The 22,383-nt window shown below is 47.0% G+C and overlaps 1 protein-coding gene across 1 annotated transcript; it reads right to left on the minus strand.

The window, feature by feature from the left end:
• Nucleotides 1-1,812: 1,812 nt before the first annotated feature.
• LOC120689296 (NADPH-dependent diflavin oxidoreductase 1-like) lies at nucleotides 1,813-20,019 on the minus strand. Its single transcript, XM_039971597.1, has 11 exons — nucleotides 19,846-20,019; nucleotides 19,678-19,755; nucleotides 19,483-19,587; nucleotides 18,920-19,011; nucleotides 18,585-18,745; nucleotides 5,464-5,579; nucleotides 3,078-3,152; nucleotides 2,875-2,985; nucleotides 2,443-2,577; nucleotides 2,144-2,287; nucleotides 1,813-2,049 (listed from the first exon to the last, which is right to left on the minus strand). The coding sequence occupies exons 1-11, from the start codon at nucleotides 20,017-20,019 to the stop codon at nucleotides 1,813-1,815; spliced, it is 1,428 nt and encodes a 475-aa protein (XP_039827531.1).
• Nucleotides 20,020-22,383: the final 2,364 nt, after the last annotated feature.

Consider the following 22,383-nt stretch of genomic DNA (forward strand, 5'->3'; position numbering starts at 1 on the left):
AGCTCACAGGCTAGCTGATGGTGCCAGCAATCGAAGGATGGTGGCTTCAATAGGGTGAATTTGGGAAGGGGGCGGAGCTCGACCATGGGGCTGCCATGGCGGCCGCATGCACTCTGCGCGGGCATGGGAGGAGGACGAGGCGCGGGAAGCGGGGCGCACACGTGAGAAGGCTGATGCCGAGGGTGTGGAGGAACTCGGCTGCCCTGGCCGGTCGCGCTCTGGCCGAGCGGCGACAGCTGCGCGACCGGCGGACCTGCCCCGGCCGGCCTCGCCGCAGCTGCCGGCACACGGCGGCCAATGATAGCAGCACACGGGCCGTCCTCTTCAACCTCTGGACGCCGCCGCGAGCTAGGGTTTGGGGGAGGGGGTGGCCAGGGAGGGTGGGAGGTCGGCAGAGTGGCCGCTGGCGGCTGGGGTGGTGGCAGGAGGCGGCGGCCTTAGAGTCCGGGTTGCTTGGGGTGGGGGCGGCTCCATGTCTGCCGGCCATAGAGGAGGGTCCGGGTTGCTGGGGAGCGCCGCCAGCCGGGCGGAGCCGGACAATCGGTGGGCGGTGGCCGACGGCGGGGGCGACGGGATGGCGTGACGATGGCGGGCTCGGTTAGGCGGCGGAGGCCGCCGGTGTCGGAGGAGGTGGTCGGTGGTGGGGGCGACGGAAAGAACAAAGAAGGAAGAAGAAGGAAGAAAGAATGAGGGAGGAGGAAGATGAACAGTAGTATGAGGGAGTACCTATTCGTCGCGATGCTCTTGTGGCGTGAGAGCGTTGTCCAGTGTCCCCCGGGGGCGGGGGGAGCGAGGGAAAGGGCTGCCCTGGCCGCGCGGCGAGTGAACGAGCGAGGGAGGAGGCGAGGGGACAAGCGAGTGGGGGGCTGCCATGCCGCACGGCGGCCTCGCCGCGGCAGCCCAGGCGCGCGTCGCCGGGATCCCAGGGAGGGGATGGAGGGCGACCCCGAGGGCAATATTGACATTTTACATAGTGGGTCCCACATGTCAGGGAACCTTAACCATAGATACTAACGGCAGGTGGATGGAAGAATATAGGGGTAAAAAAAAGTTCGCAGCAGGATACACAGGTGATGGTAAACTTTTTAGGGGTATCGGAGTCAAGAGCAATTTTTATAAGGGTATACAGGTTAAAGACTCCGTCTCCCATGCAGTGCCTCAATGAACTTGGTAGAAGTGCCGCAGACTCCTCGCCATGATTTTTCCGATTTCCTCGTTCTCTCCTCACCCACGCCGCAACTACCTCGCCGAGCTACGCATCCATTGACTCCTAATCCACCTCCTGGTTAGGATACCCTATCGCCGCAACTCCTCACCGAGCTCCGCATCCATCGACTCCTGATCCGCCACCACGACCTATCTCGACAAGTAAACCAAGGAAGCCTCTCGGAACCGCCCAGTTGATCCAACTGCTCATAGCCTCCAGCAGATCCGGCGGCGCCCGTGCGGCTCCTACTCCTCCCCAGCCACAGGGATCGTGGAGCCGTGCAACTCCACCAGCAGCCAATTCCCCCGATTCGCCCGGCCTTTCCTTTTCTGCAACAATCGATTTGAGCCGTCCATTCGTTGCCTCATCCTCTAGGTGTCGTCCGTGCTCACCCCACGTCCCACGCCCTCACAAACCGCACCGAGGCAGATTGACGGTTGCTTTGCTCGCATGGTTAAGCATTTGCTTGCGCCTGACTAAGTTGAAGTGAAGAGTATGTATTATTGTAGCAACAGGAGTGTCATCCAGGAAAATAACAAGGAAGAAAACACAACACAATGTCATTATTTAAATTAAAAAAAAACACGGTGGAGAAAGATTCCCAACTAAAAGAAGCAACACACACCTTTATTTGGACGGAGCCCTGCCAGCCATGTTGAGCAGAGACCATACCGTTTTCTCTCTAAAGGAGTGAGGCTTGATACAATGCTAACAGTCAAGTGTATCTGATTTGGATAGGCCAGTGGGGATGATGATATGGAAAAGGCTCTTTTCTTTATAGGAGGCGTTAATTGCACCAACCATTCGAAAGGCATTTGCACCGAAGGAAAACCCTGCAATACCTAAAACCAGCACAAATCCATGTTAATGTCACTACTAGCATGCTAACATATGCACGGCAGGAAAATTGTTATAAATCTATGGTGAAGGCATTACTTCTAGAACAGTCCTCTTCTCCTTCTGATTGTACCAGCTGAGGTCATCCTCTTCTCCTTCTGATTCGAAAGGCATTCCTTCAGGAGAAGCAAGATACTTGAGTCTCCTCTTTTCGCACTCAGCTGTTGCAAAATAGCTCATGATCTGCAAAACAACATTTGTCAGAGTGGGCATATTAGTCATTGGCATCGACATATAAGAGCTATTGATAATTGATAATATATCAAACAACTGGAGAATGTGTACGAGATGAAGCATTCATCAATGAGGCAAAAGGATGTCAGGGCAATCAATCTTGCCTCAAAGAAATATCGACGAGGTGAAGCTGATGCAACATCCATTGTCAAAGCAACAAAGGTCTTCGGCTTGATGCGATCTGTCGAACTGTTCATAATCGAACAATTGGGAATACCAATCCTGCCTTTTGCTTCAATCTGGGTACAAAAAAGATTAAATCTCTTTGGTTAGCTGGATAATTACAATTGGTTGACCAGATAAAAAGCACCACCACCTGATGTATCCCTTTTAATGAACAATCCTAGGAGCGTTTGTTAAAAAAATATGGGTGTATTGTCTAAAGCAAAAATATGTTGATTTGGCAACCAATAATGTGCATACAGCTGCCAATATGGATGCAAAGTGTTGAGAAACTAAAGTTGAAACCACAACAGAGAAACACACAAAGAAACAACAAGGCTAAATCCGCAAGACAACAAAACAGATCAACATACCGTTATGTAACAATCTGGATCCAATTTACAGCATTCAATAAAAACATCAACAGCTGCTGGATTCTGAGTTGGTAGAATTTCTAGAGAATCACCAACTTGATAATTGATGCCCTAATATAAAAAGAAGGAAACAATCTTTCAATCTCGTTCAGCAGATAATTGCAAGTGAATATCATCTAGCCAAAGGAGAACAAAGAGCATACATAGCATGGATCTTCCAATTCGAAGTGGCGGACATCTCTTTCAGAGTCCTCCATAGTCAAACGTTGATTTGTTACCTACAGAGTTTAACAGAAAATAAATAAATAAAGATGGACACACTAAATTAGAACACAACTGTTGCACCATCCAATTTCAGTGGAGGATACCCACAATGAACCATTATATGTTATAGCAGTACAGATACAACCCAGCTATTATTTAGTAATTCTTCTTTTTCCTTGCTGGAAACTGTGGGGGTAAGTCCCCATAGTGAGAGCCATTTCTAATTTATACAGATCAAAAGCCAGTCCATAATATATACATAGGGAAAAAAGAAGAAGGAAAAAACAGATGATGCTAGGGAGTCAAAACCAAATTATGTCAAGAGCCACAATCCAAATCACGGCAAAGAGTCAAAACCATAAGTTAACTCATTTTAGGCAGGGCTGGTCATCCTAAAACCAAGTAGCATGGCATCATTCCTGAAGCACTGTTTCCACTGTGCCAACCTTGGAATTTTGACCTCGAAGGTTATTGCATTGTGTTGTTTTTAGATGCTTTAGGCAGTATTGGGGAAAAAATTCCATGAAGGGGGTTGAAAGTCAGACTTGGCATGGTGAATCATATAGAAGAAATTAGAAATTCAGATAAAAATGTAACATGTTAACATTGGACCAGAGATGGACCATACTGTAATGGCAGCTGAAAAAGAGATAAAAGGCATTGGCGGACACTTTTTAATATTTCCAGCATTGTAATATCCTTGTTGAAAGATGTTCTTTTGTGTTTAGGCTATCCATGAACCATATCAGCAAAACACCTTGAGCTTCATTGTGCAATAGCTTTTCCAGAGCCATTTGAATGGGAGTGGAGGGTTCTGTTTTTCGCAGCTCAGCATGTACAATTTCCTTGAGGTGTATGCGCCCCTGCCCATATATATTGATCATCATATCTCATGATGTCACACCACCAGAAGGATCCATCTTCTTTACCAGCATGTGGAGCAGCATGTCCTTCGTGTTATGAATCATATACGAGCTTCACCAGTTCACCAAAAGGTGATCATGTTTACTTAGTGATTCGCTGATTTTAGACTTTCTTTGTGTATGGTACTGAGCAAAACAGCATCACAATCATGACAGAAAAATAGAATGGACTATTTAGGTGTCTATAAAAGAAGCAACTGCATCGTACTCAAAGCTTGCCTATGGAGGAAATTGCCAAGTGAAAAAAAAAAGTTGCAAACTAAGCTATATCCAGCATAATATGCCACAATAGTCAATAGGAAATGAGAAAATTCCCCATTTGACACTGGTAAAATGGGCGGATCCTTGGCCCTCGAAAGTTCGAACTTCCCTATTTGACACAAAGCCTGAGTTTGGTTCCTAAAATGACACTACCGCCAATTATGTTAGTAATTTCCGTAACATGAGCTTCTCCCTTGTCAGTTTTGATATGTGTAGACAAAATTCTCCTGGTTACTTGATTCTGAAGAGGAAGAAAAAGATTGGCTACCCCTTTGGGGCTGCATCTCCCATTGTGTATGAATTTGTAACTTTCCTCATTATGTTCTAACACAATATTACTGCTACACAGCATGCTTGCATAAACAAAAATGATACTGCCTTTATGATATGATGTCCAAAATGGTGCTCAAACAAAGCCCTTATATACAAATACACTTTTCTGAAATTATGGATGGCAAAACTGCATCAGTTATGCTCAGGGGCAAAATGATGTATTCAACTGCCACTTAACACCATTTCTACTCAAAATGGATGGCAGTATCAATTTGGGAACAAAACTCAGACATAGTGTCAGATAGGGAACTTTAAACTTTCAAGGCCAAAGGAAGGAACCACTCATTTTACCAGGGTCAAATAGGAGATTTTCTTTCTATAAATCTACTCTGCATGGGCTTATGCATAATAAAATTTTACCACAAGGCCAGTGCAAAATAGCCTACTAAACTGTAGGTATGGAAACCTACTACTATACAGATTAGTTCAAACCCGTTCAACTACTGATGAATATGGTGCGTACAGGAGATGAAAGGTTCTGAGGAGCAAACAATTCAGCAAACTAATACATACAACAATATTTATGATGCAAAATATTTTCTAGACGAATGTATATCCATATCTAGAATTGCTAGATCGGCTAAACATGTATAAATGGGTGATAAGAATACAACAACAACATAGCCTTTTGTCCCAAGCAAGTTGGGGTAGGCTAGAGATGAAACCCAAAAGAAATAAGGATGAGAGAAACACAAAAAGAACACAAGACAGAAGGTAGAGTTAAGGATATGAAACCCATAAGAAATGGTGATAAGAATAAAATAAAAATATCTTATCTGTAAGCTCATGGAGAGGATACAGAACATACTATTCGTAGCATGTAGTGTGGCTCTCCATCATTGTAGAACTTAAGAGTAGGGGACATCGAGCGTGTGTAAGGATCGATGGACCAAGAGGGGGGGTGAATTGGGCCTTTTTCAATTTCTAAAGCAAAGTAAGGCAACCTTAACCTATGCAAAGCTAGTAGGGCACCAATTCACCAACCGGATAACTAAGCTACCTACACAAGCTAAGAGAGATAAAAACAAAGTAAAGCCTAGCAAGGTAGAGCTAAGTTATGATCTCTAAGTCAAGCACATGAGTAAATTGCATGAAGGAAAATGCTTGAATAAAAGGAATGGACAAGAGACAACCGGATTTTTTCCCGTGGTATCGATGTGTTGGCACACACCCCTAATCCACGTTGTGACACTCTCAAAGAGTCTTGTCACCTCCCAAGTCACCGAGACGAGGGCGCTCACTAAGAGTCTCCGTTCACCATCCCGGCGTGGTGGAGATCAAGCCACGTACAATCTTCTTCTCCGGGCTCCCACAATCCTTGGCAAGCTCCGCGAGAAACACCTCGATCACCAAGATCGCCTAGGTGATGCCAATCACCAAGAGTAACAAGCTAAGGCCTTCACTTGAGCAAGAACCGATCACCAAGAACGGATGCACACTAGCTTCTCTCTACTCAAGTCCTTAATCTTGCTTCTTGATTGATTGAATGCACAAGTATGTGAATGATGAAGCTCAAGGTGGCTCTTGACTATGGTATGAGTGTTTGGATGTTGCCTGGTGTCAAGAGTGGGCGAAATGACCCATTGGAGGGGTATATATAGGCAGCTCACACAAATAGAGCCGTTGGAGAAAAGCTGCCAGAAAACTGCGTAGCGCCGGTTAATCCGACGTACCCCCCATTGTCATCGTCGGTTTAACCGGTGAATGTAAACTGCCTCTTCTGAAAACTAGCCGTTACAACTGGGGCAGATTAACCGACGTAGCATCGGTTTAACCGGTGAGTGTAGTTGTCCACTGAACCACTGAAAAACCAAGTCTCTGGACAACTGCACCGACGTTAACTCAAACCTATCGTCGGTTTAACCGGTGAGTACAACTTTTAAATTCCTCTGAAAAACCATCTCACTGGTCAATTGCACCGACGTCTTGATTCAAACAGCGTCGGTTAATCCGGTGAATAGAACTTGAATTTCCCTGGAAAAACCAACTCTGGACCAATGCACCGACGTTAAATTCAAACACGTCGGTTTAACCGGTGTATTGAATTTGTCCAGACTCTGCTGACTTCGTTTAACCGACGTATAGAAAATTGAGAGCGTCGGTTAAACCGGTGTATAGACTTTTTCTGATTTTGTCTTTTCTGATTTGAGTCTTGAATGAAATCCAAATATTCTTGAGATATAGTTTGAGAACCACTTATTTGAACTTCTAGAAACCTGAGTGACCATAGTGTGCATCCATTTTCAAATGACCATGTCCATGCTCAAGTTACTAAGCCTTAACCCCTCTTAATAGTGCGATCACTACAAAACTATAAAACCTATACTAACCTAAGTGTCCTTCTCAACCTTGTGACACTTAGGACTAGAAAGATCCTTAGCCTTGACATATATAAGTTGAAAACCGAGATCGCCTTTTAGAATAACCGAAATTGAGGGGCCTCTTTTGACATATGACCAAATGAGCGATAATGATCTATTAAGCTGCACAAACTCATTAGTCACAATAATGGTTGTCATTAATCACCGAAACATACCTTGAGGGCCTAGATGCTTACAATCTCCCCCTTTTTGGTGATTGATGACAACACAAACATAAATAGCGAGAGAGTGAGAAAGATAAAACAGGATAAACACAAGCAAACTCGAAAGCAGGACCAAAGAGCTCAACGGCTCAAACGAAATCCATAGATATGTCTCAAAGAACGGCAAACTCAAGCGACAAATGTACATATCCATGAATTAACACCAAATGTGATACAAAGAATCAAAGTCCTGATAACTACGAGTTCTCTCTAGCTCTACCCTCCCCCTAACTCTGGTGCTCCCCCTAACTCCTCTCCCCCTTTGGCATCAAAGCACCAAAAGGCGAGCTACGGGTCGTGCTGTCGTGGTACGGCGACGAAGCGGTCCGGGTCGTCGTCGTCGGACGGAGAACTCTCACCCTCGGTGACAGACGGAAGCTGCTGGTCTGGGTCTGAGCTCACTGGGGGAGTAACTGTCGTGGAGGCTCTCGTGCTGGCACTGCCTGGTAGAGGATCCGTAGAAGTCGTAACCGGGTCAGCAGAAGAAGTATCAATATCTGAAGAAGTGACTGCTGAAGCTGCCGGCTGCGTCGACTGTGGAAGCAGGGACTCCTCTACTGCTCCTCCCCCTGAAGGTGCTGCCTGAAGTGAGGAGGGGAGGGCGACCGACTGAACCGCTGACGGTGAGTCCTGAAAGAGTGTGGTCGCCGGCAGTGGTGAAAAGAGCGGACGACCGGCAGACCCAAAGAGAGCTGACATCGAGAACGTGGTCTCCGGTGTCGCTGAGGTGGCTGGAGCTGCAGTAGGAGCTGGAGGAGGAGGAGCTGGTGTGACGGCAAGCTGAGGTGCTCCAACACCCTGAAGGCCTGGCTGTCCTGGCTGCTGCGGGGCGAGTCCGGTGTGAGAGTAAAGCTGTGAGATCATCCCGAACATCGCCATCATCCCCTGCTGCATCTGCTGAAACTGAGCGTCTGTCCTCTGTGAAACTCTGTCGATAAGCCCGACAAAACGCTCCTCGGTCGCAGCACGCTCTCGGGCTGCCTCTCTCTGAATAGCAGCAATCTGAGCCTCATGGGCTCTCCTGGCCTCCTCCTGAGCAAGTCTGTCCTCCCTCTGCTGGGTCACGAGCTGCTGTAGAAGTGAAGTGAGCTCGGACGGCTGAGTCACCTGAGACTCAGAGACTGTAGCAGCTGCTGGTGACTCTGGAGCTGGCTCTCTAGACCCCCCTGCCTCGTGGTCGTGACTAGCTGGGGCTGCTGCAGGGAAGTACTCTACGTCCTCGGAGGAGTCTGACTCAAGCTCAGACCAGTGTATCTCATCCTCTCCTCCGGGAAGCTGTGCCTCGGCGGCAAGCAGTGCCTCGTCCTCCTGTGCTACACGGGCCTGTGCCTCTGGTGACAACTGTGCCATGGCAGCTCTCTCTGCCTGTCTGCCCCTCCTCCGGTCCTGTGGAGCTGTCGGTCGGTAAACTGGGAACCGGGGAGCCTCGTCGTGACGGTAGGGAGCGCTGATGGGTGACTCTGCTGGCACAATCATAGAACAAATATAACTGATCCAGTGTGCAAAGGGAAACTGTCGCACCACACCCATCCCGTCTGTGATCACATCCTCTATCTCAGCCAGAATAAAGTCAACTATGTCAAACGGCTCGTGAGTGAGGATGTGTAAAAGCAGGAGCTGCTGCAGTCCTGTAAACCCCTCTGGGTAGCCACTCCTCGGTAGCAAAGTCCTCCGGAGTGCCATGTGTACTGCGTATGCCTCTGGGGTCAGCAGGCTGGGAACTCTGGCGTAGGAGGCAGGGAACGGCTGGCGGAAACACTGAGAGATCGCCTCATGAGAGGGTGCAATCCCGCCAATCATCGCTCTGCGCGGTGGATCTGCATCTCCGTAAACCATCTCGTGCAGCGAGACGTCAACTAAGTCAACTCCGAGAATCCCTGCTATCGTCGCTCTCGACAAACCAAAGACCTGGCCTCCATAAACAAAGTGTACTGCTCGACGCTCGGGAGCAATCCAGGCCGTGGCATAGAAGACTCTGACCCAGTCCTCAATATATCTGTTCTGCTCAATCTGGAGTAACCTGGGCAGGCCCCTGAAGTGAGCGAAGTGCTCTCTGACATCTGCTCCCCCTGCGGCTGTCCTCAGAGACACCCAGTCAAGCACTCTGTGTGGGAAGATCCTGTGACCCCGCCTCTGGTAGGTCTCGTAGAAACTGGCCTGAAGAAGCGTCCAGAACCTACGGTCGACCCGGCTGTCACGGGTCACGGGGAACCAGTCCTCCTCCTGAACACTCCACCTGAACCTCTTGACCTTCGCCGCATTGGCCTTGGTCAAGTTCTGGAGCAGCACGCCTGGCTCCAGACGCACAACAGTGTCCATACGGAACACTGCGCGCTCGGCCTCTAGGGCCTCGGCTCTGCGAGCTGCTGCTGCTGCAGCTGTGGACCTGCGAGGCTCCTGTGGCTGGTGACCTCCTCGCGTCCTCGGTCCAGTGCGACGCTCGGTCGCTGGTGAAGTCTCTGCTGCTGGGGATGTCTGCCGAGTGCGGCCAGACCGTCGTAGAGTCGGTGACTCCTGTGTGCTCTGCCCCTGAGACTGCTCGGACTGCTCTGCCTCTGTATCTGAATCTGCAGCTGTATCTGACTGATCTGACTCTGCTGCTGCTGCTGCTGCGGCTCTGGTGGCCCTGGCACCTCTGACTCTACCCATACCCCTGCCTCTGCCTCTGCCTCTGCCTCTGGGGTCCTCCCTGATCTGGAACGGACGAGCACGGCCTGATGCCTGCTCCTCGGCGGCCTTGGCCACCATCTCGGCCCTCTCAGCCTCCTTCTCTGCACGAGTCCGCTTACGAGCGGGCTTCTCGACCACAACCTCCTTCCCCTTCCTCTTCTCACGACCCATCTCGACAACTGGGAGCGACAAGGACGCGGCGCTGCGAGCTAGGGCGAGCGCGATGGTTCGGGCAAAACACCGAACACTTGGCGTGCGAGGCGAGGATGCGCGAGTAGGGTTTCGCGTGCGGCGAACTTGCGTTGTGTGGGTGATGTGGCTTGGTTTGCTTGGCTTGGGTGCGGAGAGGTGGAGCTGTGCGCTGGTGGCGGCAATGGCGGGGCGCAGGCGGCGGCGTCGCGGCGCGGTGGCGGTTGCGCGCGCGGGGCGGCGCAGAAAACACGCGGGCGGCACAAGGCAGCGGCGCGGGCGAACGAGGACAGCGTACTGCGGCGGCGGAGGCCTGCAGTGGCGGCGTACGGCGGCGGCGAGGTGGAACGGCGGCGGCGCGAGCGAGTCGGGTGCGGGAGCGGAGCGGCGGCGGCGAGAAGAATAAACTGAGAGAACAGAGGCCGCGGGCAAGGGACATATATGACAGGCGGGACCCGCGATTTTCCTTTACGCCGGTCGATCCGACGCCTAGGGTATGAGCGCCGGTTGATTGCGTCGGTGTAGTTCACCCGAGACTCTACCAGATCTGTTTTTGAACGCCGGTTGAACCGATGCTGTCAAAAATGAACTCGTCGGTTGATTGATCAAAGCACCGGTTGATTGCTAGGTCTGATTTGCATTTACTGTCATCGGTTGATCCGATGCTCTGACTTTTGTATACGCCGGTTGAATGCCTGAAAACTTGACAGAGCTGAGACAAACTTAGTAACGCCGGTTAAACCGATGATGAGGCTCCATTGAACGTCGGTTTAACCGGTGAACCCAAAAACCACACTCAGCTCACTCTTCTATGCTAAGTCCAATAAACTTATAAAATTCAAATAAACTCAAGTTAATGGACTTGCATAGGCGACTTTACCCCTCAAAATAAATAGGATAGCACACTTGCTTAAATAAATTTCTTTTTAAACACAAGGAAAAGCCGTAAGAGAGACAAAGCGCCAAATAAAATGTATGAGCCATGTCATAGGAATATTGAAGATAGAAAGCTTCAAACTCATCATGACATTGCTCACTAGGCAATAACGCACCTAACACTTTGCTCTTTTCACTTTTCATGAATTAAGATCTTGTATATGAAAACAAGTCTCATTTTCATCAAGTGATCTCCTTTGTGACCCTTACGCATGCAATGATGATGCAAACTATAACCACATGCGAAAGTATAGTAAACATGAAGTGCACACCTATATGACAAGAAATGCATAACAAGAAATTAAGATCTACTTGTCAAGTTTGAACCCACGGGAAGCTTCTTCATGATGAGCCTTTCTACAAGCCTAGAGGAAAACAAGTGGACCACCACCTCTAGCTAAACCCTTGCTCATCACTATCTTACCATGGTTAGACAAGTGTCCTATATGTATGCATTTTTCTATATGACATGGCAACTTACATGACGTTTGCCGCATCTAACACATTAAGCTCATTCCTTAGCCTAACAAAGGTACTCTCGTCTAAAGGTTTTGTGAATATATCCGCCAATTGCTCCTCGGATCTCACACCTTGAAGGGAAATGTCCCCCTTGGCTTCGTGATCACGCAAGAAGTGATGGCGAATATCAATGTGCTTTGTGCGAGAGTGTTGAACTGGATTCTTGGCAATTTTTACGGCACTTTCATTGTCACAAAGGAGTGGGATCCTATCTAGTTTCACACCAAAGTCCAAAAGGGTTTGCTTCATATATAGGATTTGGGCACAACATGCACCGGCCGCTATATATTCCGCTTCCGCGGTGGACAAAGCCACGGAATTTTGCTTCTTACTCGACCAAGAAACTAGAGAACGCCCAAGCAAGTGGCAACCCCCGGAGGTACTCTTGCGATCCACACGGCTTCCGGCAAAATCCGAATCCGAGTATCCCAAGAGATCTAAACTAGCGCCTTTGGGGTACCACAAGCCTATGCTAGGAGTGTGCTTGAGATACCGAAGGATCCTATTCACAGCTGAAAGGTGTGACTCCTTTGGGTTAGCTTGAAAGCGGGCACACAAGCACACACTAAACATTATATCGGGCCTAGATGCGGTAAGGTAAAGCAAAGACCCTATCATAGAACGATAGAGGGATTGATCAACCGGTTTACCGTCCACATCCAAGTCGAGATGCCCATTGGTTGCCATGGGTGTCTTGATTGGCTTGCACTCATCCATCTTGAACTTCTTCAAGATATCTTTGGTATATTTTTCTTGATGGATGAATGTCCCTTCCTTCATTTGTTTGACTTGAAAACCAAGGAAGAAGGTCAATTCGCCAATCATGGACATCTCGAATTCCCTAGACATCATGGTAGCAAACTCATGGCTTAGTAAATCATTAGTTGAGCCAAAGATAATATCGTCAACATAAATTTGACAAATGAAAAGATCCCCGTTGACGTCTTTTGTGAACAACGTGGTGTCCACCCTCCCGATCTTGAAGCCTTGCATGATTAGGAAGTCACGAAGCCTCTCATACCAAGCCCTTGGAGCTTGTTTTAGCCCATAGAGTGCCTTGTGCAACCTATAAACATGGTTAGGATTCCTCGGATCTTCAAACCCGGGAGGTTGCTCAACATAAACAAGTTCGTTAATAACGCCATTTAAGAATGCACTTTTCACATCCATTTGATACAACTTAATGTTATGATGTGAAGAGTAAGCAAGAAGGATACGGATAGCTTCAAGTCTTGCGACCGGAGCAAAAGTTTCACCAAAATCCAAACCTTCGACTTGAGAGAACCCTTTTGCCACAAGTCTTGCTTTGTTGCGTATCACCACCCCATGTTCATCTTGCTTGTTTCGAAAGACCCACTTGGTGCCGATGATGTTCTTGTCTTTCGGAGGAGCTTCGAGGACCCAAACTTCATTGCGGGTGAAGTTGTTCAACTCATCTTGCATGGCCATCACCCAATCCGAGTCCTCAAGCGCTTCCTCTATGCTAGTGGGTTCAATACAAGAAACAAACGAGTAATGTTCGCAAAATGAAGCATGTTTAGAGCGAGTTCTTACTCCCTTGGAAGGACTACCAATGATTTGATCAATTGGATGATCCTTGGAGATGCGACCATGCTTTACTAGCGGTACTTGTGTTGATGCTTGTTGGGGTGGATCATGAGTGACTTGTGCTTGTGGTGGAACACTTTGCTCTTCTTGTTCTTGAACTTGGGGTGTTGGTGTTGGCACATCTTCTTGAGGTTGTGAATCATCTTTTTCTTGATCTTTATCCACTTGGGGCGCCGTGGAGGTGCTTGGTGTAGATGAGGAAGGTCCTCCCCCTTGATCATTGTCTTCATGCATCTCTTCTGGCTTGATATCCCCAATGGACATCTTCTTCAAAGCTTCATCAATCTCCTCATCACCTACATTCTCATAGCCAACAACCTCCTCTTGGGAGCCATTAGATTCATCAAACTCCACATCACATGTTTCTTCAACTAACCCGGAGGTTTGATTGAATACTCTATATGCTTTGGAGTTTGATGCATAACCAAGAAAGAAACCTTCATCACATCTACTTTCAAACTTACCGAGCCTTTTCTTCTTATAGATGAAGCATTTGCAACCAAAGACCCGAAAGTATGATATATTGGGTTTCTTCCCGGTGATGAGCTCATATGGAGTTTTCTTGAGGAGTCGGTGAGGATATACTCGGTTGGATGCATGACACGCCGTGTTGATTGCTTCCGCCCAAAACTTCTCGGACGTGCCATAATCATCTAACATTGCTCTAGCTAGGGTGATGAGAGTCTTGTTCTTTCTTTCCACCACTCCATTTTGTTGAGGCGTGTAGGTGGCGGAAAACTCATGCTTGATGCCCTCTTCATCGCACCATTCTTCAATCTTCATGTTCTTGAATTCGGTGCCGTTGTCACTCCGGATCTTCACAATTGGGGAGTTGTACTCCCTTTGAGCTCTTCTTGCAAATGTCTTGAAGAGTTCCGGAGTTTCACCCTTATCGCCTAGAAACATAACCCAAGTGTAACGTGAAAAATCATCAACAATTACTAGGCAATAGAGGTTACCACCAATGCTCTTGTATGTAGTTGGACCAAAGAGATCCATGTGAAGTAGCTCGAGCGGCTTGGAGGTAGACAACATCGTCTTGATGGGATGATGTGTTGCAACTTGCTTCCCGGCTTGACATGCTTTACATAGCTTGTTCTTGTCAAAGGTGACGTCCTTCAAGCCGGTGATCATCCCTCTCTTGTGGGCTTTCTTGAGATTGCTCATGCCAATATGAGCAATTCTTCTATGCCAAAGCCACCCAAGAGAAGACTTGGTGAAGAGGCATGTCATGGTGCTTGTTTGCTTTGAAGAGAAATCCACCAAGTAAATGTTGCCATGCCTAAACCCCGTGAATACCAATGACTTGTCTTTTTCATGAGTTACTACAACACCATTCTTGTCAAAGGCACACGTTAGTCCAAGATCACACAATTGAGCAATTGAAATAAGATTAAAACTAAGTGCTTCTACAAACAAAACATTAGAAATAGATAAATCTTTAGAGATTGCTATTCTACCCAAACCTAAAACTTTTCCCCTTGAGTTATCACCATAGGTGACATGTTCATGATCGCCGGGGTCTTCAAGGGAGGTGAACATGCTATCATTGCCGGTCATATGTTGAGAGCAACCGCTATCAAGTACCCAATGTTTTCCACCGGCTTTGTAGTTCACCTACACACATGAGAGTTCACTTTTGAGTTTTAGGAACCCAAACAAGCTTTGGGCCTTGCACATGTGTGACAAGAGCTTTTGGGACCCAAAGTTGCTTGGGGAGCTTTTTCTTTGACTCCTTAGTGAGTTTGCCAATGAATTTGGCCTTCACCTTGCCCTTCACTTTACTCAAGAGAAAATGGTTATTTTCAAACATTGATGAGTAATTCTTAGGTAAAGTGGGAAGAGGACGTGATGGTAAGGTGCACTCCCTAGTGTGGTGCCCGGTGACTTGACAATGTTGGCAATATGATCCAACTTCCTTGATGAAGCTAATCTTGATCTCCGGAGAAGGAGTAGTAGCTATGTTTGGCTCCGGAAATGAACCAAGACCTCTCTTGCCATAGTCACGGGCATTGTTGAAGAGAATCTCTTTGTGGATGTATTCTCCTCTTGAGAGCTTCTCCACACTACTCTTGAGGCTTGCAACTTGATCCATCAATTCCTTTTCCCTAGAAGGTGCAAGCTCGGGCAAAGCATTAGTAGCATTTGCATTAATGAGTAGGTCATCACATGAAGTAGAAGCATTGACCTTCTCAATAGTTTCATGAGCAAAGTTCTCAAGACTTGGATCAATTGCTTCATAGGCAAATTCAAGTTCTTGATACTTGTGAGCCAACTCCCTATGCTCTTGTTTAAGCTTTTTGTGGCTCTCTTCAACTTGCTTAGCAAGTACAAGTGACTCATTGTGCTTTTTGAGCAAGTCATTGTACTTGCCAAGCAAATCGGAGTGGGCAAGCTCTAACTTTGCACGAGTGCTCTCAAGAATCTTGACTTTGCCCTTTTCCCTCTTGATGACGGATGTATACTCATTAATGAGGTTAGCAAACTCATTAGGGTCAAGCTCATCATCACTATCATCTTCACTCTCACATACCTTAGAGTTACCTTTGGCCATGAGGCACATTGGAGGTGGAGGTAGTGATGGTTCTTCATTTGTGAGGGCGATGGTGACTATGTCTTCTTCATCACTTGAATCTTCGCTTGATGAGACATCGGTCACCCACTCTTGTTTTTCCACCAAGAAGCTTCTCTTGGTGTGCCCTTTCTTCTTTGGGAAGAGCTTGGTCTTCTTGTCATGGCTCTTTTTCTTCCCAAGTCTCTTGTTTTTGTTCTTCCTTTCTTCTTCATCATCATCGCTTGAATCATGGCGATGCTTGCTCTTGTGATCCTTGTTTCTTTTGTCCGGCTTGGGGCAATTTGGACGGATGTGACCTTTTTCTCCACAATTGTAGCAAATTTTGTTCTTGACATCCATTGGCCGGAACATTCCCTTCTTAGAGTCAAAGTTGAACCCCTTCTTGTTGATCTTGTCATTCAAGCGGGTGAACTTTCTCATCATAAGAGCAAGCTCTCCATCATCTTCAACATCGGATGAGCTTTCATGATGATCATCTTCTTCATTGCTTGAGCTAGAATCTTGCTTGATCATCTTGAGCTTGCGGGCTTTGTTTGCCTTGGTCTTTAGAGCAATTGATTTGCTTGAAGTTGGCTCTTCGGACATACCAAGGATACTCATCTCATGAGCGCGAATTTCGCCCACAAGTTCTCCTACTTCCATTGTGTCAAGATTCTCCTTTTGAAGCATAGCATTGATGATGTTATACTTGGGCTTCGGGAGGAGCATGAGAATCTTGCGATTGATGGAGGCACTGTCAATTTTGGATATTTCAAGTGCATTAATGTCCTTGACAATGACATTCAAGCGAGAGTACATATCATTGCAATTTTCATGAGCTAGCATTTTAAAAGAATCATACTTAGCTCTAAACAAGTGATATTTTTGTTCACGGACTTTTGTGGAGCCTTCATGAATTTCAATTAGTTCTTTCCATATATCACTTGCTAAGTCCATGCCATTAACTCTAGCAAAGACTTCCTCACTAATGGCTTCGAAAATTGCATTTCTAGCCTTAGCATTCCATTTTAATTGTTCGGTGGTGGGACATCGAGCGTGTGTAAGGATCGATGGACCAAGAGGGGGGGTGAATTGGGCCTTTTTCAATTTCTAAAGCAAAGTAAGGCAACCTTAACCTATGCAAAGCTAGTAGGGCACCAATTCACCAACCGGATAACTAAGCTACCTACACAAGCTAAGAGAGATAAAAACAAAGTAAAGCCTAGCAAGGTAGAGCTAAGTTATGATCTCTAAGTCAAGCACATGAGTAAATTGCATGAAGGAAAATGCTTGAATAAAAGGAATGGACAAGAGACAACCGGATTTTTTCCCGTGGTATCGATGTGTTGGCACACACCCCTAATCCACGTTGTGACACTCTCAAAGAGTCTTGTCACCTCCCAAGTCACCGAGACGAGGGCGCTCACTAAGAGTCTCCGTTCACCATCCCGGCGTGGTGGAGATCAAGCCACGTACAATCTTCTTCTCCGGGCTCCCACAATCCTTGGCAAGCTCCGCGAGAAACACCTCGATCACCAAGATCGCCTAGGTGATGCCAATCACCAAGAGTAACAAGCTAAGGCCTTCACTTGAGCAAGAACCGATCACCAAGAACGGATGCACACTAGCTTCTCTCTACTCAAGTCCTTAATCTTGCTTCTTGATTGATTGAATGCACAAGTATGTGAATGATGAAGCTCAAGGTGGCTCTTGACTATGGTATGAGTGTTTGGATGTTGCCTGGTGTCAAGAGTGGGCGAAATGACCCATTGGAGGGGTATATATAGGCAGCTCACACAAATAGAGCCGTTGGAGAAAAGCTGCCAGAAAACTGCGTAGCGCCGGTTAATCCGACGTACCCCCCATTGTCATCGTCGGTTTAACCGGTGAATGTAAACTGCCTCTTCTGAAAACTAGCCGTTACAACTGGGGCAGATTAACCGACGTAGCATCGGTTTAACCGGTGAGTGTAGTTGTCCACTGAACCACTGAAAAACCAAGTCTCTGGACAACTGCACCGACGTTAACTCAAACCTATCGTCGGTTTAACCGGTGAGTACAACTTTTAAATTCCTCTGAAAAACCATCTCACTGGTCAATTGCACCGACGTCTTGATTCAAACAGCGTCGGTTAATCCGGTGAATAGAACTTGAATTTCCCTGGAAAAACCAACTCTGGACCAATGCACCGACGTTAAATTCAAACACGTCGGTTTAACCGGTGTATTGAATTTGTCCAGACTCTGCTGACTTCGTTTAACCGACGTATAGAAAATTGAGAGCGTCGGTTAAACCGGTGTATAGACTTTTTCTGATTTTGTCTTTTCTGATTTGAGTCTTGAATGAAATCCAAATATTCTTGAGATATAGTTTGAGAACCACTTATTTGAACTTCTAGAAACCTGAGTGACCATAGTGTGCATCCATTTTCAAATGACCATGTCCATGCTCAAGTTACTAAGCCTTAACCCCTCTTAATAGTGCGATCACTACAAAACTATAAAACCTATACTAACCTAAGTGTCCTTCTCAACCTTGTGACACTTAGGACTAGAAAGATCCTTAGCCTTGACATATATAAGTTGAAAACCGAGATCGCCTTTTAGAATAACCGAAATTGAGGGGCCTCTTTTGACATATGACCAAATGAGCGATAATGATCTATTAAGCTGCACAAACTCATTAGTCACAATAATGGTTGTCATTAATCACCGAAACATACCTTGAGGGCCTAGATGCTTACAGCGTGCTCTCTCAATCAATCTTTTGGTGCCTGCTGAATAGATACATAGAACCTTTAAGAACAAACATTACTCGATAGCTCACAGATTGTCGGCAAATTATCAAAACGTCACACCTGAAATGTTACCATCCTCTGGAGCCAAGAAATATCTGACTTCAACCTTTGCATCCCCCAAAATATCCAAATTAGGTTGAATAATATCTGTTATTTTTGGTAACAGTAGAGGATTTGTTTCATGCAGTGATGTCCACAAAGACTGCAACCACGGATCTAGAGCTCCTTCATATCTGGTATACAACAACAAATATCTTAGTATAGTTTTGGTAAATTCATTTCCAGCACAAAGAAAAAAAATCTTGAATTTTAGTAAAAAAACATATAGCATTTGACTTCTCCTAAGCTTACTTATGAACATAGAAACAATAGCGAATGAAAAAAAATGATAGATATTAAAATCAAACCCTGCAGGGTGTTGATCATCCCCTAAGCCTTTCTCTATAATTTGTTTTGCACCAAGATCGAGAAGCCTTTGATCAAGCTTCTTTGCAGGAAACTGCATCGAAGAGGTAATTAGAAACAAGGTGGCTGTATGATTTTGCTAACCAGAATAGTCATGATTTGTTAGTAACAAAGGACAACCTACTAGCCAAGACTTTCTTGAAAAAAATTATGAGCACAAAAAACATGGACTACAGCTGAATAATGACGAGAAATCATCATGGTTTAGCATGAAGCTAAATGCATGTTCAGAACATATGAAAACTGTGAATTTCTGAACAGGCCATAACTCCAGCAAGCTTTGCAATGTTTGCTCAATGTCTGAATCAGTTATTGCTACTCAAAAGAGGCAATAATGCATGTGAAGATTCTTTTCTAACCCTGTGCACCATTATGTATCGCTAGAACTGTTGAACGTCATATCCACAATTAATTCGCAAAACTAGTAGGAAAAAAAGCACAGTGCTGTACTAAAAGCAGCACATAGCGCAATAGCATCTTATAAAGTCATGGTTAGAAGACTCACGTTGTATTTCTGATATCCTGAATCACCAAGTCCAAACACAGCATAATGTAATCCTTCCAGCCACCATGCACCCAGATGCTTTTGGAGAAGGTATTTCCAGAAACCCTACCACGTGCAAAACCCATATCAAAGTTGTAGCTAACAAATGGATAATCCAAAAACTGCTATGTAAAAATAAATTTCCAATGTCCCTACCTTCATGGAATCAGGGGGATCACCCTGCCCCATGGTGGACTCGACAAAGATCATAAATCCTTCATCTGGCAAGCAACTCTACACAAACAAGTAGAAGCAGCAAGTGATATTTCACATGAAATCCAAGGGAAAGATCGTGAGGGTGGGTTTTGAGGGTTCGGATCTTACAGGATTGAATATGTCCATTGAGAGGACGTCAACGGCCAGACAGCCACCACGCTCAGCTTCACGGCATACATGTTCCGCGACGTCCATGGCGTTACCGGTTTGTGATGCGTATAGTATGATGAGGCAGCCATTCGACACTGGCAGCGGCGATGGTGGGGATGATGGAGGTGCCATGGAGTGGTGTGGCCACGAAAGGGACCAACAGAGTCTAGCATGCATGTTCCAAGTTTAGTTCATCTAGTGTACACATATAAATTCCCTTTGAAATAGATGTGAGCTTATTATGTTTTTCTTTTCATCTAGTTCAATTGTGATAACTTCAACAGGGATAGCCCACTACAAATTTATCAGCATTAGAAACCACATTCAAAAGCATGACCTCAGAAAGAATGTGTTGTGCAGCCCCTCTAGGGCATGACGGCCATAATCACCCAATACAATGTAAATCCAACTATAATCTTGTACTGACATTATTAATGTGATAAGAACAAACTAAAACAATTGGAAAGATCTGGACTAATTAACAAGACGTATACAACAACTAATGGCATCTCAATTTTGGCAAATATCCATTGAAAGCCAATCTAATAGGTTTCTAGGACAAGGGAGGAGGAGACTGATAATATTGTAGAAATTAATAAGAGCTCCCTATATTATGATTATAGTACATGCTTAACATTTTTTACAATGTGAAGTAGGACTTAACAATCACCCAAACCATGATGAAGATCCCAAGCTATTTTGTTTCGCAACGTATTGTATGCTAGTTTCTTTCTTTCTACCTGTTTATATATGTCATGATCATTAGTTTGATGATTTCAAAGGTGAGGTACTTAAAATTATATAGCTTGGGGTCCATGAGGTACCTAAATTACATACCTCAATAACCGATTAAATATTTCAGATATCCATTGCCTAGCTATATCATTAGGTGAGCCAGCAGCATTAGTATCCACCAACTGCAATTCTGGTGTTTGCCTCCCCAAAATTGATTTCAAAGGTGAGGTACATCATTGATTGTTTGGTTTTGTAATGATTGATGTTGGGTGGGAATCATATTCGCGACAGCCAAGGTTTTTAAGGCGTCGCCTAGTCGTCCAGGCGGGAAAAAAGTTGTGGCGTCCAGGGCGCCATGAATCCTCTGCATATGGCATCGGTAGTTCTCGGGGACCACGATCAGGGACACCCTAATCGGGGTACTAAAATCACCCTAAAACGGAAACACATATTAGGCAACTGGGCCCACAAAGGTCTACGGTCTCCTTCCAATCTGGAAGAAAGGAAAGGACTCAAAGAAACCCAGCATGCGCCCCATCCGCACCCCCCTTGGACTCGCGGGGTGATCTCCGACTCGCTCGAGACCTCCCATCGAGACCCTCGACCGCGCCCCGCGTCTCTGCCTCGCTCGAGGGTAGCGAACCTACCCTCGAGGAGGCAAATCATCTCCGCCCCGTTCGAAGGTAGCGAACCTACCCTCGAGCAGGGTGAATCATCTCCGTCTCGCTCGAGGCCACCCCTCGACGTAAAAGACAAACGGCCCTTCCGCTTACCCGCCCGTCGTACGGAGGCATTAAATGCCAAACCACTCCTCACAGCGCCCAAGACAGACGGCGTCAGGCCGCCATTCCCCACAGTGGCTGTGACCGGAGTCCCGTCCGCTAACTCCGGTCACTGCTCCGCCATCCCGGACGCTGTGGCAGCACTGTGGGAACCTGCGACGCGGGACGAGACGTGATCGGCACAGCTCCCGTTACTATTCTGCCAACTCCTACTGTCCGAACTCCACCTCACCACATCTATGGCCCCGGACCCGTCCCCTGCTCGGGAAGGGGTCCGGCGTCGCCACGTGCCCCCCGAGGAGGGATGCTCAACACTAGCAGCCGGAGGCCCGGACCTCCCCCTCGAGGGGTCCGGGACCTCCACGTGACTCCCGGACCCCCTTAGTGCACGCGCTAGCACCCCGCCCAGGGGGGTCCGGGACCGCCACGTGCCCCACTACCGCTGGCGCACATATATATGCAAGACCCTGACCTGCAGGGCCCACGAAACGCCACCACGCCACATCTGGAGGATTGTACACCCTACAGCAATGACCACGCCGCCTGCTGGGGCTGGCAGGACGCCGGTGCGATCTCCGCAAGACCAAGGACGATACCCAGGACGACTGCCACGCCCGACGCCACGCCCCACAGTGTACTTCCCACAGTGCTCGACCACTGCACCTCCGCGATTCGGGGGAAAGACGACGACTTCCGCGATCCCCTGTGCATGTACACCATCCCTCCTTGCGTCTATAAAAGGAGGAGGCGGGCTTCCTTTAAGGCGGTCGACGACGTCGCGCGATCAGACCCACTCGATAGAACGCAACACTCAGCACCACTGAGCACCCGATATTGGCACTCGCCTCAATCAACTTCTCCTCTAGCAGAGACTTGGGAGCCTCCCTCCCTTTCTCGCCTCACATGTACCTTCTACTACAGGCACCTCCGGTGCAAGATAATACAGTGCCCTCGCACACCCCCTTGCTGGACGTACGGC

This window comes from Panicum virgatum, chromosome 9N, assembly GCF_016808335.1.
Source record: "Panicum virgatum strain AP13 chromosome 9N, P.virgatum_v5, whole genome shotgun sequence".
NCBI classification, from domain to species: domain Eukaryota; kingdom Viridiplantae; phylum Streptophyta; class Magnoliopsida; order Poales; family Poaceae; genus Panicum; species Panicum virgatum.

Bases quoted from the DNA above. Each gene is read 5' to 3' on its own strand.
- LOC120689296 (XM_039971597.1), bottom strand. From the start codon at position 20,019: ATGGCACCTCCATCATCCCCACCATCGCCGCTGCCAGTGTCGAATGGC. The intron at 18,746-18,919 runs GTTTGATTTTAA...GTTGTATACCAG, and splicing joins GATGATCAACACCCTGCAGG to ATATGAAGGAGCTCTAGATC. The intron at 2,986-3,077 runs GTATGCTCTTTG...TTTTTATATTAG, and splicing joins AATTGGAAGATCCATGCTAT to GGCATCAATTATCAAGTTGG.